Here is a 19742-nt window from a genome sequence, read left to right on the forward strand (position 1 = left end):
CCGGCTAGTGGTTAAGACAAAGGTGTTACTCTGCCTCGGCAGAAGGCTTGATTGATTCTTCAGAATCTTTTCTTCTTTTTAGTGCTTGCTGGAGGTCAGAGGTAAAAACCACCAGGCCACCTAAAGAATATATAGCAACATATATTATATTATGTATATATATTATAGACTAGGTGCTAAATAGTCTAAATAAAATAAAAGCTAAGTCACATTATCTTTTAAAAGCTCTATTGCTTCAACAAAATATGATGGTGTAGTAATTTAAATAAAACAGTTTACTGGATTCTCATCTTAACTTCTCTATGAGAAAAACATTGTTAGTGGAATTCTGACTTCAGAGATAAAAACAAAGATTGTCCTTTGTCCTCTCCTCTCTCCATGCCCCATCCTCATGAATCCAACTGTGTGTGAGATAGATTAAACAAGATGGATTGAAATGGAAAAAAAAAAGAAGTAAAACAAATGAAAGGCATGTGTAGAAACAGGAAAGCACACAACTACCCTTCTTTGATTGGAAGGTGGTGGCTGGATTCAATGAATTAATGAGATGTTTAGGTTCTTTCTATTTCACTGTTTGTCTTTCTGGGTCACTGCCCGACCCTACAGCTACTGGCTTAATGGCAAGTATTGATGTACCAATCCCAAAATACATGTTATTATTTCTATTTCAACGATAGAACTACAAGAGTGGTATTTCTGGGGAACTCCAATAATTCCAAGGTGTTGGAGTTCAATTATGGCACCAGAAGGGTCCAGTTTCCCTCAAACAGAAGGGGATGAGGAAATCGTAATTGAACAACTTTGAGAAGTCTGCTTCTGCTGAGAGCTTGTGGAATTTTTACTGATTGTGTTTTCAGATGGTTGGACACAGGCAGTTTTATGAAATGTGTCAAGTTTGCCTTTGCCAAGGTGGTGGTTTTAATGGCATGATCATAGATTTTTTACACTTTTCCCTTCAAGGGACGGAGCTTAATTCTCCTTCACCTGAGTGTGTGGGAAGCCAGCTGCCATGCTTTAGGGTGGTCCCAGGGAGAGTGCATCTAGGAGTGTAGCTTTTGATCAAAAGTCCACAAGGCATACATTACTATATTATAGTGAGGTTTCTCCTGGAAAGGAAGGAATTTTCTTACAAAGGACTGAGGTCAGAGGTCAAGTGTTAAGGTGGAAGTTCTTGAGTTAGGTAGGTTGATGTGAAGAGAGAAGTGGAGGGGGATCCCTGGGTGGCTCAGCAGTTTAGTGCCTCCCTTTGGCCCAGGTCATGATCCTGGAGACCTGGAATTGAGTCCTGCATCGGGGTGCCTGCAGGGAGCCTGCTTCTCCCTCTGCCTGTGTCTCTGCCTCTCTCTCTCTCTGTGTGTCTCATGAATAAATAAATACAATCTTAAAAGAGAGAGAGAGAGAGAGAAGTGGAGTGACAGGTGGTAGCAGCTGATAGGGTTCTACCTAGGATGACCACCTTGTCCTGTTTGCCTGGGACTGAGAGACCAGTGTCCAGTCGTATCCCTCAGCCCCAGGCAAACCAGGATGCTTAGTCATCCTAGCTTCCCCTAGTAGGCCTGGGAAGTCTCTATGCTGTCAGTGTGCACTCATGTATCTACGTATGTTGGAAAGGATGGGGCCAATGATGTGTGTCAAGTTGTGTGTCAACTTGACTGGTCTCAGGTGCCCTACATTTGGTCAAACATTATTCTGAGTGTCTGTGAGGGTGCTTTGGGGGAGAATAATACTTGGATCAGTGGACTAATTGAAGCAAGTTGCCTTCCCCAGCAGGCCTCATTCAATATGGTGAAGGCCCACATAGAACAAAAATCCTCCGGTGAGTAGAGGGAGCTCTGTCTGCCTGACTGCTGAGATGGGTCATTGGACTCAAACAGAAACATCAGCTCTTCTTGGGTCTTGAGGCTGTAGGCTTTTTTTTTTTTTTTAACATTTTATTTATTTATTTATGAGAGACACACAGAGAGAGGCAGAGACACAGGCAGAAGCAGGCTCCATGCAGGGAGCCCGATGTGGGACTCGATCCTGGGATGCCAGGATCATGGCCTGGGCCGAAGGGAGGTGCTCAACCGCTGAGCCACCCGGGCTTCCTGAGGCTGTAGACTCTCTGATTGAAACTATACCGTCATCTCTCCTGGGCCTCCAGCTTGAGGACTGTAGATCTTGAAACTCCTCAGCCTATATAATAGGGTGAGCCTATTTCTTATAAAGATGTAGCACCCTCTCTTTCTGTCTCCATTCATCTAGTGATGCCACTCAGGTTGCTTCCATATCCTGGCTATTATAAATAGTGCTGCAATGAACATAGGATGTGCACATGTCTTTTCAAATTAGTGTTTTCATTTTCTTCAGATAAATACCAAGAGTGGAACTGCTGGATCATATGATAGTACTACTATTAATTTTTTGAGAAAACTTCATAATGTTTCCCATAGTGGTGGCATCATTTTATATTCCCTTCAACAGTGCTGGTTTTCCTTTTTGTTCACATCCTTGCTAACATTTGTTATTTCTTGTTTTTTTGACACTAGCCATTCTGTGAGGTGTGAGGTGATATCTCATTGTGGTTTCAATTCGTATTATCCTGATGATTAGTGACGTTGAGCAGTTTTTCATGTGTCTTTTGACCCTCTATATTTCTTCTTTGGAGAAATGTCTATTCAGGTCATCTGCCTATTTTTTAATTAGATCGTTTTTCATATTGAGTTATGTGAGTTCTTTATATATTTTGGATATTAATGTGTTATTGGTTATATCATTTGTAAATATCTTATCTCACTTAGTAGGTTGCCTTTTCCTTTTCTGGATTATTTCCTTTGCTGTGCAAAAGCTTTCTCATTTGATCTAGTTCGACTCTTTTATTTTTGCTTTTTTGTTCTAGCCTGAGAAGACAGATCCAAAAAAGATATTGTTCAGACCAACATCCAAGAGCTTGCTACCTAATTTTCTTCTAACAGTTTTATGATTTCTAGTCTTACATGTGAATCTTTAATTTATTTTGAGTTTATTTTTGTAAATGGTATAAGAAAGCGGCCCAGTTTCATTCTCTTACATGTAGCTGTCCAGTATTCCCAATACCATTTATTAAAGAAGTTTTCTTTATATTTTTTTTACACTTTACATTCTTGCTTCCTTTGTCAAAGATTAATTGATCATATAAGAATGATTTTGTCTCTGGACTCTGTTCTGTGTTCATTGACTTATGTGTCTTTTCTGTGTCAGTGCCATAGTGTTTTTATTATTATCATTTTGTTGTACAGTTTGAAATTAGAAAGTGTGATATCTCCAGCTTTGTTCTTGTTCAAGATTGCTTTGGCTATTTGAGGTCTTTTGTATTTCTATACAAATTTTAAGGTTCTTTGTTCTAGTTCTGTGAAAATTGCCATTGGTATTTTGATAGAGTTGCACTGAATTGGTAGATTGTTTTAGATAGTATGAATATTTTATTTCTTAATTTCACTTTCTGATTGTTTGTTAATACATACAGATGCCACAGATTTATGTATATTAATTTTGTATCCTACAACATTACTGAATTAATTTATTAGTTCTAATATTTTTGGGTAGAATCTTTAGGGTTATATATGTAATATCATCTGTAAATAGTGACAGTTTTACTACTTTTTCAATTTGGATGCCTTCTATTTCTATTTCTTCTCTCATTGCTGTAACTAGGGCTCTCAGTACTATGTCCAATAATAGTGACAGGATTGGGCATTCTTGTTTTGCGGTATCTGATCTTGGGGGAAAAGTTTTGAATATGACATTAAATGTGGGTTTGTGATATGGCATTCTCTTCTATATGCACTTTTTTGGGAGTTTTTAGTCATAAATGAATGTTGAATTTGATAAGATGCTTTCTCTGCATGTATTGAGATGATCATATCATTTTTATCTTCCTTTTTGTAATGTGATATATCACATTGGCTGATTTGTGGGTGATGAACCATTCTTACATCCTTGGAATAAATCCCACTTTGTCATGGTGTATGATCCCTTCACTCTACAGTTGAAGTTGGTTTGCTAATATTTTGTTGAGTATTTCTGCGTTAATTCACATTCATCAGAGATGTTGGCTTGTAATTTTCCTTCTTTGTAGTGTCTTTGGTTTTGGTATCAGGATAATACTGGCCCCGTAGGATGAGTTTGGAAGCATTCTTTCCTCTTCAATTTTTTGGGATAGTTTGAGAAGAATAAGTATTAATTCTTCTTTAAATGTTTGGTAGAAAAAAAAATGTTTGGTAGAATTCATCTATGAAGACTGTTTTGATTGTTGGGAGTGTTTTAAATTACTGATTCAATCTCATCACTAGTTATCAGTTTGTTCAGTTTTTTTTTTTAATCTCTTCTTGATTCAGTCTTGGAAGATTGTACATTTCTAGGAATATATCCATTTCCTCTAGGTTATCTCCCTTTTTGGCATGTAATCATTCATAGTAGTCTCTTATATCCTTAGTATTTTTTTGGTATCAGTTGTAATGTCTCCTTTTTTCACTTCTTGCATTATTTGAGTATTCTTTTTTTTCTTGATGAGTCTAGCTAAAGATTTATCAGTTTTGTTTGTCTTTATTATTTCTTTCCTTCTACTAACTTTGGGCTTTGTTTTTCTAATTTTTTTTAGGTGTAAGGATGGACTGTTAGAGATATTTCTTGTTTCTTAAGGTAGGCCTGTATTCCTATAAACTTTCCTCTTAGAGCTGCTTTTGCTGCATCCCATAGATTTTGAACTGCGGTGTTTCCATTTTCATCTGTCTCAGGGTATTTTTTTTATTTCTTCTTTGATTTTTCTCATTAACACATTTACTGTTAAGTTGCATGTTGTTTAGTCTTCACATATTTGCTTTCTTCTTGTAATTGATTTCTAGTTTCATACTATTGTGGTCAGAAAAGATGCTTGATATGATTCCAATCTTCTTAAACTTACTGGTACTTGTTTTATGGTCTATTCTGGAGAATGCTCTATGTACACTTGAAAAAATGTGAATTCTGATATTTTTAGAGGGAATGCTCTGTATATGTAAGTCCACCTGGTCTAATGGATTGTTTAAGGCCAACATTTCCTTATTGATTTTCTGTCTAGATCATTTATCTATTGATGTAAGTGGGTTGTTAAGGGCACCTGCTATTATTGTATTACTGTCAATTTCTCCCTTTATGTCTATTAATATTTGCTTCATTTATTTAGGTGTCCCTATGTGGGGTGGATAGATATTTACAAATGTTACATCCTTTTGTTGGATTGATCCCTTTATCATAATGTAAAGTTCTTTTTTGTCTCTAATTACAGTCTTTGGTTCAAAGTCTCTTTAGTCTGATATAAGTATTGCTACCCCAACTTTCTGTCTCAGTTTGCATGGAATACATTTTCCATTCCTTCACTCTCAGTGGCTGTGTGTCTTTTGATCTGAAGTGAGTCTCCTATACATAGTATACATGGTATTGTTTTGTTTATCCATCCAGTGATACTATGTTTTTGGATTGGAACATTTAGTCCATTTACATTTATTTTTTTATTTAAAAAATTTTTTTTTATTATTTATTTATGTAGTCATACAGAGAGAGAGAGAGAGAGAGAGGCAGAGACATAGGCAGAGGGAGAAGCAGGCTCCATGCACCGGGAGCCCGACGTGGAATTCGATCCCGGGTCTCCAGGATCGCGCCCTGGGCCAAAGGCAGGCGCCAAACCGCTGCGCCACCCAGGGATCCCTCCATTTACATTTAAAGTAATTATTTATAGATATGTACTTTTGCCATTTGTTGATTGTTTTCAGATTGTTTTTGTAGTTCTTCTCTGTTCTTTCTTTTTTTTTTTCTTGGTCTCGTCCGTTGTGATTTGGTGACTTTCCTTAGTGTTGTGCTTATATTCCTTTCTCTTTGCCTTTTGTGTATCTATTATTGATATTTGGTTTGTGGTTCCCATGAAGTTCACACATAATATTCTATGTATATAGCATATAGCAGTCTATTTTAAGTTAATGGTTGCTTAAGTTCTAGTGCATTCTAAAAGTGCTACATTTTTATCCCCCTTGCTTTATGTTTTTGATGTTATATTTTACATCTTATTATTTTGTCTATACCTGAATAATTATTGTATAACTTTTCTGTTTTAATCTACATACTAGTTATGCAGATGGTTGATCCACTACATTTACTCTATGTTTATTTTTACCAGTGAGATTTTTTTTCTTTCATAATTTTCTTATTTTAGTCATGGCCTTTTCTTTTCTGTTTAAGGAAGTCCCTTCAATATTTCTTATAAGATTAGTTTAGTGGTTATGAAATTCTTTAGCTTTTCCTTGTCTGGAAATTTTCTCTTTCAATACTGAGTAATGACCTTTCTGGGTACAGTATTCTTTGTTGTAGGTGTTTTCATTTCATCACTTAGAATATATCATGTCACTCCCTTTTGGCTTGCAGTGTCTGTTGAAAAATCAGCTTATAGTGTTATGGAGGATCCTTTGTATATAACTAGTTGTTTTTCTTTTGCTACTTTTAAGAGTCTCTCTTTATCTTTAACTGTTCACACTTTGATTATAATTTGTCTTGGTATGGCTCCCTCTGAGTTCATTTTGCTTAGGGCACTGTGGTTCCTGAACTTGAATATCTGTTTTCAATATCAGGTTACCTTCACCTCTTTTTCTGAGGTTTTGTTATCCTTTTGCTTGGAAGATATTCTGCTATTTCCTTATTTTGTCTAACTCTTTGGTAATTTCTATGTCCTCAGTAGATCAGTTATGACTGATTAATTATGATCCCTAGCCTTAAAAGATTGATTTATGCAGAAGATCACCTGTTAGCCTTAGTAGCTCAAATTCTCCTGATCACTTGAGCCAGGTGCCCTATGACTGACCCTTATGTGGGCTGTGTGTACCCTCTTGTTGTGGCTGGATCACACTTAGTGCAGACTCACTGGTGTGTGTGGCTGTCCCGGGCAGGGCTGCCTGCAATGTTTTGCCATGGCTGCTGCAAGCATGCTGGTAAGCAGGGTTGGTCTTTGCCCTTCTAGCTGGACTTCTGTGAGCACACTGGTGAATGGGACAGGCTTCTGGTACAGCTTGCTGTGAAATCTGACTGAGACTTCTGTAGACATTCTGGTGTTCAGTGCTGGCTTCCCTGGATGGGGGTGCTTGGAGCAGCTCTGTTGCTTGCTGAGGGTACTTGCTGGACTGGTAGGGCAGGGAGCCACTTGGGAGAAGCCTGATGGCATCCACCAGGTGTGGTGGGGCCATGAGCCACTCGGGATGGGCTCTGGGGCAGGCTGAGGTTGTCTGCTGAGACTGGTAGGGCAGTGAGCCATTTGGCAGGGGCCTAGATCTGGCAGCTGGGTTAGATGGGGTAAGTCCACAGGGGAATTATGGGTCAGGATGAGCAGTGCTAGCACAGCAGGTACTAGTGCTAGGCCAGCTAGAAAAAAATGAGTGCCCATCATTGCTTCTGTCCTTGGGGAATGTTGCAACAGGTCCCTGCTCTCTGGCACAACCCTAATATTCGTCAGCAGATCTCTGTGTATAACTCAGGTGTTTTTCAAACTGCTGTCTCTGTGCTGAGTCTCAGAGCAAGTGAAATCATGGGCGTGAAGTCTCCATTTCCTATTGCCCTCTACATTTTCCAGACATAAGCTCTATAGTTTCAAAGACAGATGTTATAGAGGCTCATCTACTCAGTGCAGGTTTCTTGGACTGTAGAGCCCGTTGTGGGGTTTGGACTCACTGTTCCTCAGGAGGGGCTTCTCTGGCTTTGATAGCTTTCCCACTTGTGAGTTACCATCCTGGGTGTATGGGCACTGACTAACCCACATGTCTGCCACTCCCACCTATCTCAATGTGGCTTTCTCTTTGTATCCTTAGTTTGTATGATCTATTCTGCTAGTCAACTCAGTTTGTTTTCAGAGATAGCTGTTATATATACAGAATAGATTTTGGTGTGTCTGTGGGACCTGGTAAGCTCAAGATCTTCCTACTTGATACCCTATCCAGAGCCAGTTTAATCAGATTTGATATGCATTTTCAATCTTGAATACATTTGATGGTAGAACTGATAAAGAAAAAAAGAAATGGTGAAAGAGATTCTGGTACTTCTTAGGAAGAGGTGGTTCTGAAACCCACCTTCAGTCAATGGACATTGATAATCTGTTCCTGTCAACCCTATAAATCCGAGGAGGCTACTGAACGTGAATAGAAATTTGAATTTGAAATAGTGTGGTCTATGGAGCCATCTTCAAGAGGCCATCAGTCAGCCATTGTTCATGTGGATTCATGAATTCCTGCCAATCTGGTTGGTAGGGTCTACAGGTGGAGTGCAACCCCATTTTTTAAAAAAATATTTAAATTCCAGTTAGTTAACATACAGTGTAATATTATTTTTAGGTGTATGATATAGTGATTCAGAAGTTCCATACATCATGCTCATCACAGCAAGTGTAGTCCTTCATACTCATCACCTATTGAACACATCCCCACCCCCACCTCCATTCCCCTAACCACTGATTTGTTCTCCATAGTTAAGAGTCCATTTCTTGGTTTACTTCTCTTTTTTGTCCCTTTGCTTCTTTTTTTTTTCCTTAAATTCCACATATGAGTGAAATCATATGGTATTTGTCTTTATCTATTTCACTTTTTTCTCTAAATCCATCCAAGTAATTGCAAATGGCATGATTTCATTATTTTTTATGTCTGAGTAATATTCCATTGTGTATATATAGCACATCTTTTTTATCCATTGATCAATCAATGGGCACTTGGGTTGTTTACATAACTTGTAAATAATGCTGCCTTAAACATAGGAGAGCATGTATTCTTGCAATTAATATTCTTATTATTTGGGTGAAAACCCAGTAATGTGATTGCTGGATCATAGGATAGTTCTATTTTTAACTTTTTGAGGAAACTCCACACTGTTTTCCAGAGTAGTTGCATTACTTTGCATTCCTACCAATAGTGGAAGAGGGTTCCCTATCCTCTTCAACACCTATTGTTTCTTGTGTTGTTGATTTTAGTTATGCCATTGATTTTAACAGATGTGAGGTAATATCTCATAGCAGTTTTGGTTTGTATTTCCCTGATGATGAGTGATGATGAGCATCTTTTCATGTGTCTGTTAGCCATCTGTATGTTTTCTTTGGAAAAATGTCTATTCATGTCTTCTGTCCATTTTTAACTGGATTATTATTATTATTTTGGTGTTGACTTTTATATTTTGGATACAAACCCTTTATAAGATATGTCATTTGCAATTATCTTCTATTCTGTAGCTTACCTTTTAGTTTTGTTGATTGTTTCCTTCATTGGGCAGAAGCTTTTTATTTTGATGAAGTCCCAATAGTTTACTTTTTATTTGTTCCCCTTGCCTCAGGAAACATATCTAGAAAGAAGTTGCTATGACCAATGACAAAGAAGTCACTTCCTGTGTTCTCTTCTAGGATTTTAATGATTTCTTGTCTCACATTTAGGTCACTATCCCATTTTGAATTTATTTTTGTGTGTAGTATAAGAGAGTGGTCCATTCTTTTGCATGTCACTGTCCAGTTTTCCTAATACCATTTGTTGAAGAGGCTGTTTCCTATTGGATATTCCTTCGTGCTTTGTCAAAGGTTAATTGACCATGTATTGTAAGTTTACTTCTGTGTTTTCTATTTTGTTCTATTGATCGATGTGTCTGTTTTTGTGCCAGTACCATACTGTTTTGATCACTACCACTTTGTAATATAACTTGAAGTCTAGAATTATGATGCCTCCAGCTTTGCTTTTCTTTTTCAAGATTGTTTTGTCTATTTAGGGTCTTTGTGGTTCCATACAAATTTTAGGATTGTTTGTTCTAGTTCTATGAAAACTGCTGTTGGTATATTGATGAGAATTGCATTATATGTGTGGATTGCTTTGGGTAACATAGACATTTTAACAATATTTGCTCTTCTAATTCATGAGCATGGAATGCCTTTCCATTTTTTGTATCATATTCAGTTTCTTTCATTAGTGTCTTTTAATTTTCAGAGTAGAGGCTTTTCACCTCTTTGGGCAGGTTTGTTCCTAGGTATCATTGTTTTTGGTGCAATTGTAAATGGGATTGATTCCTTACTTTCTCTTTCTGCTGCTTCATTGTTGGTGTATAGAAATGCAACAGATTTCTATACATTGATTTTGTGTCCTGTGACTTTACTGTCCTAGTAGGGTTTTGTTGTTGTTGTTGTTGTTGTTGTTGTTGTAGAGTTTTAGGGCTTTCTGTGTATAACATCATGTCATTTGTAAATAGCGAAAGTTTTACTTCTTCCTTGCCAATTTGGATGCATTTTATTTCTTTTTGTTTCCTGATTGCTGTGACAAGGTCTTCCACTACTATGTTAAATAATGGTGGTGAGAGTGGACATCCCTATCTTGTTCCTGACCTTAGGGAAAATGCTCTCAATTTTTCCCCATTGAAGATGATATTAGTTGTGGGTTTTTCATATATGGACTTTATTATGTTGAGGTATGTTTCCTCTTAACCTACTTTGTCAAAGGTTTTTATCGAGAACGGATGTTGTACTTTGTCAAATGTTTTTTCTGTATCTAATGATTTCTTTTATTAATGTGATGTGTCACATCGATTCATTTCTGAATATTGAACCATGCTTGCAACCAAATCCCACTATCTTGTGGTAAATGAGTTTTTAAGAAGTATTGTTGGATTTGATTTCCTAGTATTTTGTTGGATTTGATTTCCTAGTATTTTGTTGAGGATTTTTGCACCTGTGTTCATCATGGATATTGTCCTGTAGTTCTCTTTTTCAGTGTGTCTTTATCTGGTTTTGGTATCAGAGTAATAAATTTGAACGTTTTCCTTCCTTCCGTTTTTTTGGGATAGTTTGAGAACAGGGATCAACTCTTCTTTAAATGTTTGGTAGAATTCACCTGTAAAACCATCTGGTCTTGGATTTCTGGTTTTTGGGAGGTGTTTGATTTTTTGTTTTGTTTTGTTTTGTTTGCCTATGTTCAATTTCTTTCCCAGTAATCAATCAGTCTGTTTACATTTTCTATTTCTTTCTGTTTCAGTTTTGGTAGCTTATGTTTCTAGGAATTTATCCATTCCTTCTAGGTTGTTCAATTTGTTGCCATATAGTTTTTCATAATATTCTCTTACAAGTGTTTGTATCTCTGTGATGTCGATTGTTATTTCTCTTCTCATTGGTGATTTTGTTCATTTGGGTCCTTTTTCTTTTTTGTTAAGTTTTACTTTATCAATTAAAAAAAAACAGCTCTTGATTTCATTGATCTGTTGTATTGGTTTGTTTTTTGTTTCTATATTATTTATTTCTGCTCTAATCCTTAATATTGCCTTCCTTCTGCTGGCTTTTGGCTTCATTTGTAGTCCTTTAACCCCTTTAGGTATAAGGCTATGTTTAAGTTTTTTTGTTGTTGTTGTTTTTTGTTTTTTTTTTGTTTTGTTTTTTTTTTTGCTTCTTGAGTTAAGCCTGTATTGCTATATACTTCCCTTTTAGAATGAGTTTCCTGCATTCTGAAGATTTTGGATCATTTTGTTTTAATTTTCATTTGTTTCCATGTAATTTTAAATTTATTTTTTGATTTCCTGGTTATTTAATAGCAAGTGTTGAACCTCCATGTATCTGTGGTCTTTACAGATTTTTCTTCATATAGTTGATTTCTAGTTTCCTAATGTGGTCAGAAAAGATGCATGGTATGACTTCAATCTTCTTGAATTGTTTTTTGTTTTTGGCGGGGGGGGGGGGGCTATTATGTGACCTATTCTAGAGAATGTTTCCTGTGCACTTGAAAATAATGTGTATTCTGCTGTTTTCGGATGGATTGTTCTGAATATATCTGTTAAGTCCATCTGGTCCAGTGAGTTATTCCAAGCCTTTGTTTCTTTATTTTAGATATCTGTCCATTGATGTAAGTGGGGTGTTAAAGTACCCTACTATTATTGTATTATTATCAATGAATTCCTTTATTTCTGTTATTAATTGTTCTGTGTATTTGTGTGCTCCCATGTTGGGTGTATAAATACTTATGATTGTTATATCTTCTCATTAGATTGTGCTCTTTATTACCATATAGTACTCTTCTTTGTCTCTTGTTACAGTCTTTGTTTTAAAGCCTAGTTTGTCTGATATATAAGTATTCCTACTGCAGCTTTCTTTTGACTTCCACTTGCATGATAAATATTTCTCCATCCCCTCAATTTCAATCCGCAGGTGTATTTATGAATAAAATGAGTCTGTTATAGGCAGCATATAGATGGGTCTTGTTTTTTATTTATTCTGACATCCTATGTCTTTTGACTGGAACATTTAGTCCACTTACATTCAAAGTAATTACTGATAAATATAAATTTATTGTCATTTTATTTCTTGTTTTGTGGTTGTTTATGGAAATTTTCTCTGATCCTTTCTTGTCTTTCATGTTTTGCTGATTTTCTTTAGATATTTGTATTTCTTTCTCTTTATTCTTTGTATGTTTACTAGTGGTTTTTGATATGTGGTTACCATTAGGTTTGTATATAACCTCTTCTGCATATATCAGTCTATATTAAGTTGATGATCATTTAAGTATGAACTATTTTTTCTCCTCTCCTTCCTGTATATGTTATTATATTTTATATACATTTTTTGGTTAGTTCCTTGATTAATTTTTTTTACAGAAATATTTGTTTTTGGGATGCCTAGGTGGCTCAGCAGTTGAGTGTCTGCCTTTAGCTCAGGGTATTATCCTGGAGTCCCAGGATTGAGTCCCACACTGGGCTCCCCTCAAGGAGTCTGCTTCTCCCTCTGCCTATGTCTCTGCCTCTCTCTACGTCTCTCATGAATAAATAAATAAAATATTTAAAAAGAAATATTCCTTTTTACAGTTTTTGTATTTCCTACCTTCATATTGTTACTTTTGGTCTCTCCTTTCCACTCAAAATGGAGTGGAAGGTGTATTTCTTGCAGGGCTGGTTTAGGACTCATGAACTTTAGTTTTTGTCTGGGAAACCGTTTATCTCTCCTTCTATTTTGGAATATAACCTTGGTGGATAGAGTATTCTTGGCTGTAGATTTTTCCCATTCAGCACTTTGAATATATCATACCACTCTCTTCTGGGTTGCAAAGTTTCTGTTGAAAATTTCCTGCTAGCCTATGGGTTTTCCCTTGTGAGTTAATTACTTATTTTGCATTGCTTCTTTTAAGATTTCTTTCTTTATCACTATATTTCACAGATTTAATTACAATATTCTTGGTGTAGACTTGCTTTTGTTGAGTTTAGTAGGGGTTTTTGTGCCTCCTGGATCTGGATATCTGCTACCTTTCCCAGATTAGGGAAGTATTTCTTCAAATAAATTATCTGTCCTCCTTTCCCTATCTTCTTCTTTTGAGACTCCTATAATATGAATATTATTATTCCTGATGAAATTACTGAATTCCCTAAGTCTATTCCTGCTTTGCATATTTTCTCTTTTGTTTAGCTTCACTGTTTTTCTTACTTTGTCTTCTAGAGCATTCATTCATTCCCCTGCTTCTTCCAGCTTGCTGTTCATTGCATCAAATGTATTTCTAATCTCATTTATTGCACTATTGATATTTGATTGATTCTTTTTTAACTCTTTTATTTTTGTAGTAATGATCATTATGATCATTATAATGATTTTATGATCATTGCTTTAAATTCTTCATCTGCATGTTACTTTTATCTGTTTTGCTTAGTTCTCTGGCCCTAGTCTTTTAAAAAAAAGATTTTATTTACTTATTTATTTGAGAGAAAGAGAGAGAGAGAATGAGAGAATGAGAGAGAGTGAGAGAGAGAGAGAGAGAGATGTGTGTGCATGAGCAGGAGGAGGGGCAGAGGGAGAAGGAGAGAAAGAATTGTAAGCAGACTCTGCACTGACTGCAAAGCCCAACGTGGGGCCCAATCTTACAACCCTGAGATCATGACCTAACCTGAAATCAAAAGTCAGATGCTTAACTGACTGAGTCACCCAGAGACCTCTCTCTGGCCCTTGTCTTATTTTGTTCTTTTGTTTGGGATAAATTCCTCTGTCTTGTCATTTTGTCTACGTCTGCCTGTGTCTGCGTTTTAAAAAGCGAGTTATGTCTCCTGCTCCTAAAAGTAATGGCCTTATGAAGAAGAGATCATGTAGTACTCAAGGCCAGCACTTCAGGGAATGTCTTCAGTGTGTGCTCTCTGTGCTCTGCTGTTATGTTTCGGCTGCTCTATCCTTCTGGCCAGTCACCTGCAGAAGTTCTGTTTCCTATTGCGGGCCATGTTTGGTCCTTGGCCTGAATGTGGTGAGTTTAGTTAGTTGTGCTTTGATCTAAGTACCATCTCCACTGGAAATGACACCCTGCTGAACTCTCTGATTGGGAGACATGATGTGAGCAGAAATTTGTGTTGGTCTCCTGGAAGGGCAATTTCATCAGTGCACAGGTATGTGGGGCTAAGGGTAACAAGTTAGGTAGCCAGTTCTAGCCTCTGCTGCTTCGCACAGGTGGCTCTATGTTTATGCTAAGGGGCAGTGGGAGGGGATGGATCCAACCAACTCCTTTGTTCAGAGAAGTGACTCCATGAATGCTGCCTGTCAGGGATGTACTCTGAGAACAAATATTCTCCCCTTTGTGCGCCCCAGGAACTCTTCAGATTACTGTTTCCATGCTCTCTACTCCCAGGTTTTTTGCCTATCTTCTCTCCAAGACCAACACATTGACCTCTAGGTCAATTGAAGCTAAGCCTGCTGACCTTTAAAATTCCAGCTTTAAGCCTCACTCATTGCAAATACTCAAGAAATTCAGCTCAGCTCATTTTCTATGCCAGTGGTGATGGGGAAATGTTCTCCTTGTGCATTCCCTTGTGTGTTTCCCTCTCTCTCTATCACCCTTCTCTGCTACCATGACTCCCTTCTCTCCACAGCAGCCATGATCTATTTGTACCTTAAACCACGTCTCTGCACTTCAGACCTTCTTCAATGTGGCCTCTTCTCTCCCAGAACAGGAGTTTGTTCTGTCAGTCTTCAGGTTGATTTCTGGGGTATTTAGGATGAATTGATAGTTAGTTATATTCATGGATGGGCTTAGGGTCCTATTCCGCTACCATCTTCATGCCTCCAGAGTGCAACCTCATTCTTGGTTGAAGAGGGCGATGACACTAATAGGTGTTTATGAGTGCTTACTATATACTAGACACCTTTCTACATACTCCACACACATTAATTCATTTAACTCTTACAACAACTCTGTAGGTAGGTAATGTTATTATCCCCCTTACAATTGAGAAAACCATCCAAAAAGTTAGGTAACTGCCCAGTGCCACACTCTGGGCGGGTGTGTACTCGAGCCACCTCTTAACTGCCATACTTGCATCCCTTTCTTAAATAGCAAGAGTAATAATATGCAAAAATTAGACAAATAGTTCCCCACCCCAACCCAAACTGCAACAAAAACCGATATGTATTATCTGCTTATTGGTTCAGTGTCTTTCTCAGAGCTCTATAGGGATCACATGTTATAATATATTTATATGCTCCTGTTGCTCAAACTAAGGTATTATTGTAGAAAACATTAAGTAACAGAAGAAACAAAACTCTTTTTATTAACACTTTACAGTAATTCTATGTTAACTGATCTCAATGATCCAAATATTTCAGGAGAGAATGTTCTTTGGCTTAAAGAATGTGGATAATAATCTCCACTTGCTGTGGTCTGGCTTGCACCAATTAAAAACTCTCTATTGCTTCTTTCTTGTTTGCTTTTGTGTCTTGATTTCTTTACTCCAAACAACACAGTTTTAGAGTACTTTTGCTTCCTTCCTTGGCTTGCAGTTTGCTGGGCAATAAGTGTCCACCTTACAAAACCATACTGCTTCTCTCCAACCAGAATTCTACTGAAACCTGCTTCTTGCTAAACAAAATGGGTCAGGAGCCCAGCTTCAGCTAAACCTCTCTCTCTTCCACTATGATCCCTTTTGCATTAACACCACTAAGCACTTATGCATCTACAGTCATATTCTATATTTTAGGTTAAAGAAGTTTTGTTTTAATTGGAAACACTGTTTATAAATTTGTTTTCTTTTAGTTTGGCAGAGCCATAGACTACTACAATATCTTAAATATTGATTTAAAAAACCCTGCCCCATTTTAATACTCTTTAAAGACAAATTTAAATTCTTCATCATAGTAGGAAAACCTAGAGCATGCTTGAAAATTTTTGGCTAGTCTTTTTGAAAACCAGTGTGATGTGAAAAGCAAAATAACATTAACTATTCATGGGATATTTAGTAGAAAACAAAAGCAAGCCTACTTGTGTTCCTTAACACCTGTCAAAATGTTATTAGTTCATTTTCTAGCTTCAATGTACCAAATGTGAGATTATTTTCCAAATTAATAAAGAAACACATTCCTTGAAGCAACAGTTTTCTTTGTAAACATTTTGCTTTTTACAGTTGTAGTAGAAGGTGCAATTTAAAACAGGGGGATCTGGGCCAATGCCCGGGCGGCGCGCTGGGCCCGCGACGCTTCCGCCAGCCGCTGGGCCTCGGGGGACGCCGCCGCCGCGGGGCTGCTCCGGTGCCGGCCGGCCTCCGGAGCAAACATGAATGTTGGAGTTGCTCACAGCGAGGTGAATCCAAATACCCGTGTAATGAACAGCCGGGGTATGTGGCTGACATACGGGTTAGGAGTTGGCTTGCTTCATATTGTCCTACTCAGTATTCCCTTCTTCAGTGTTCCTGTTGCTTGGACCTTAACGAATGTTATACATAATCTGGGGATGTATGTATTTTTGCATGCAGTAAAAGGAACACCTTTTGAAACTCCTGACCAGGGTAAAGCAAGGCTTCTAACTCACTGGGAACAACTGGACTATGGAGTACAGTTTACATCTTCACGGAAGTTTTTCACAATTTCTCCAATAATTCTGGCCCTCCACAAAATGGTTCCTACCTTTATGTGAATATTTTACTGCCACCCAACTCCCATTTGGTGTATGATTTCAAATTTCTGTGATTAAATTCCATATATAACTGAAGAGACAACATTAAAGCCATCTATATAGCATTGATACTTTTCAGAGTGCTTTCATATTTTCTTATTTGATCATCATTTGTCAGATATTTTCTGGCAAGTTTCTATACGAAGTATGATCCAACTCACTTCATCCTAAACACGGCTTCCCTCCTGAGTGTGCTGATTCCTAAAATGCCACAGCTACATGGTGTTCGGATCTTTGGAATTAACAAGTATTGAAGTGTTTTGAAATGGAACAAAAATTTTTATAGCTACTCAGTTTTCTATAAGGAGTGGTTAGTAAACTGCACTGTTTCTGTGAAAATGTGAAATGAGAAGTATTTACATTGGAGGGCCAGTTGCTGGTTCTTCATAGGCTGTTTTGAAGTGCAGATATTTACTAGAAGATGCCGCTGTTTAATGCATGTGGTATCTTTCTGAAGAGAGGCTTTATAGGCAGGCTGGGCAGGCCCAGCTTATAAGTTAAATGGCTGTAAAGTGAGGGTATAGTAGATAAATCCAAGGAATAAGAGATTCATAAGACACTAAGACCAGCTTAGCTTATAACGAGGGGGCATTATGTTAGGAAAAGAAAATTTCCAATCACTCAGTTTAAGCAGACATGCGTGTAAACCAGAATCATAAGTTTATTGTAATTTTTATTACCATATGTATTCCTTTTGTGTCATATAAGAGGATATTTCCCTCTTGTTTTATACAGGCCAATCCCTACTTTATGATTGTACTTTTTTGCTTTTGCTGGTTCAACATTGTATTGATGGATGAGGTCATTTTACATTTATTTAATTACTGGGTTCATGAGGCCCTACCTTCATGACTGGTGATAGAAGACAGCCAGGCATCTTATCTTACAAATAGCCTCTGAGTCAGCCTTCTAATTTTGGAACAGAATGGGTTTTGCTGCCTTTCCAGACACAAGGCTGCTAAACCAATTAAGAAAATAATTTATTTCACAGTTAAGATATATGGTAATTTAAAGGTGTCTGTTTATTTGATTGTTCAGTCTAATTGTTAAAGTCTGCTGCTGTTTAGAAAAAGAAACATAAAATGGAGAACTATACGGCCAACCTGTGGTCTAGCAGAAACTGCTTTTCTAGCAGTAATACCAAAGTAAATAATGGAGTCTTCTCTAGCAGATCTGCAGTATAAGAAAACATTGTCTTTTCTTAGACGCCCTGCTCTCAATACCCATATTTTGCCCATTAATTTTTTTTGCCTTTCATTACATGGGTCTTAGTCTTGGTGTAGATTAACCCAAGTGGTAACTGTCTCCAAAGCCGCAACCATATTGAATTCCTGTAACTTAGAGAATCTTCCTATAGTTGACATTAATTGCCACAAATAACTATATACTACTTTGAGAAGAAAACATGTCAAAAACAAAGTTCTGATATGGGATGAAACTGAAAAATCCAGTAGTATTTGTAAACCTGAGTGAAGAGAGTTACAGACCAACTGAAAAATCAATTTATTTCAATAAACTGACTTTCTAGGGGTATTGATCATTGTTTTGTATTTCCAAAGTATTGAGTTTAGAAATCAGTTGTATAATAATGCTTTTATATGTTTGTCTTTTCCCTTGTATTTTTTAAACCAGTAATCTGTACTTGAATAAAATTTTTCTTTCATGTAAAAAAAAAATAAATAAATAAATAAATAAATAAAACAGGGGGATCTGGACTTAAGTGATAATAAATGATGAATTTCTATATCATGCTGCCAGGGAACAACACAGTGTGATAAGCATTAATGTTCCCCAGAATGTTTGCGGTCAGTTGGAACAGTTGCTAAAGTTATGGCTAAGCAAAGAATTTTAGAAAATAACACCAAGAATTATTAAGAATTATTATCCCACAATAAAGAAAGAATACATTTAAACTAGCAGGTGTTTTTCTTTTTCTTTTTTTTCTTTTTGCTTCTTGCTGACTCTGGCCTTGTCTACACAAATCGAGCATTTGATTCCTGGCCTCAGTATGGCCATGACATTATTGATTGACCAGCTATTTGTGCATACCCCCTAAGGGAGGTCACACGCAGCTTGACTAATCCAGCTAGTTTGGCTAAGCCTTGGTTTATGAGTGATCTTTAAATTTTAGTCATTATTATATTTTTGTTCACCATTGGGATAAATTCTTTGTCTCTCAATCTTGAGCTTTAGAAACTGATGTCTTGGAAGGATCATCAAGACAGTGTGGTCCTGGCACAAAAACAGACACATGGATCAATGAAACAGAATAGAGAACCCAGAAATGGCCCCTCAACTCTATGCTCAACTAATATTCGACAAAGCAGGAAAGACTATCCACTGGAAAAAGGACAGTCTCTTCAGCAAATGGTGCTGGGAAAATTGGACAGCCACATGCAGAGGAATGAAACTGGACCATTCTCTTACAGACACAAAGATAAACTCAAAGTGGACAGAATAGCTAAATGTGAGACAGGAATCCATCAAAATCCTAGAGAACACAGGCAACACCCTTTATTTACCTCAGCCGCAGCAGCTTCTTGCAAGACACGTCTCTAAAGGCAAGGGAAACAAAAGCAAAAATGAACTATTGGCACTTCATCAAGATAAAAAGCTTCTGCACAGCAAAGGAAACTGTCAAGAAAGCTACAAGACAACCTACAGAATGGGAGAAGATATTTGCAAATAACATATTAGATAAAGGGCTAGTATCCAAGATCTATAAAGAACTTATTAAACCCAACACTCAAAAAACCAACCAATATAGTCAAGAAATAGGTAGAAAGGGATGCCTGG

The 19742-nt window shown here is 37.1% G+C and overlaps 1 protein-coding gene across 1 annotated transcript; it reads left to right on the top strand.

Moving 5' to 3' along the window:
- The first annotated feature begins 16424 nt into the window (after positions 1-16424).
- LOC121481778 (ORM1-like protein 1) lies at positions 16425-18610 on the top strand. Its single transcript, XM_041739270.1, has 2 exons — positions 16425-16873; positions 17065-18610. Exons 1-2 carry the CDS (start codon positions 16548-16550, stop codon positions 17198-17200), a joined length of 462 nt encoding a protein of 153 aa, XP_041595204.1. The 5' UTR covers positions 16425-16547; the 3' UTR covers positions 17201-18610.
- The last annotated feature ends 1132 nt before the right edge of the window (positions 18611-19742 follow it).

The sequence above is a fragment of the Vulpes lagopus genome, chromosome 24, assembly GCF_018345385.1.
Source record: "Vulpes lagopus strain Blue_001 chromosome 24, ASM1834538v1, whole genome shotgun sequence".
Classification (NCBI taxonomy): domain Eukaryota; kingdom Metazoa; phylum Chordata; class Mammalia; order Carnivora; family Canidae; genus Vulpes; species Vulpes lagopus.

Excerpts from the sequence above, each read along its gene's own strand:
- LOC121481778 (XM_041739270.1), top strand. The coding sequence starts at position 16,548 with ATGAATGTTGGAGTTGCTCACAGCGAGGTGAATCCAAATACCCGTGTA. Across the intron at positions 16,874-17,064 it reads ACAATTTCTCCAATAATTCT|ATATTTTCTGGCAAGTTTCT; the intron begins GGCCCTCCACAA and ends ATCATTTGTCAG.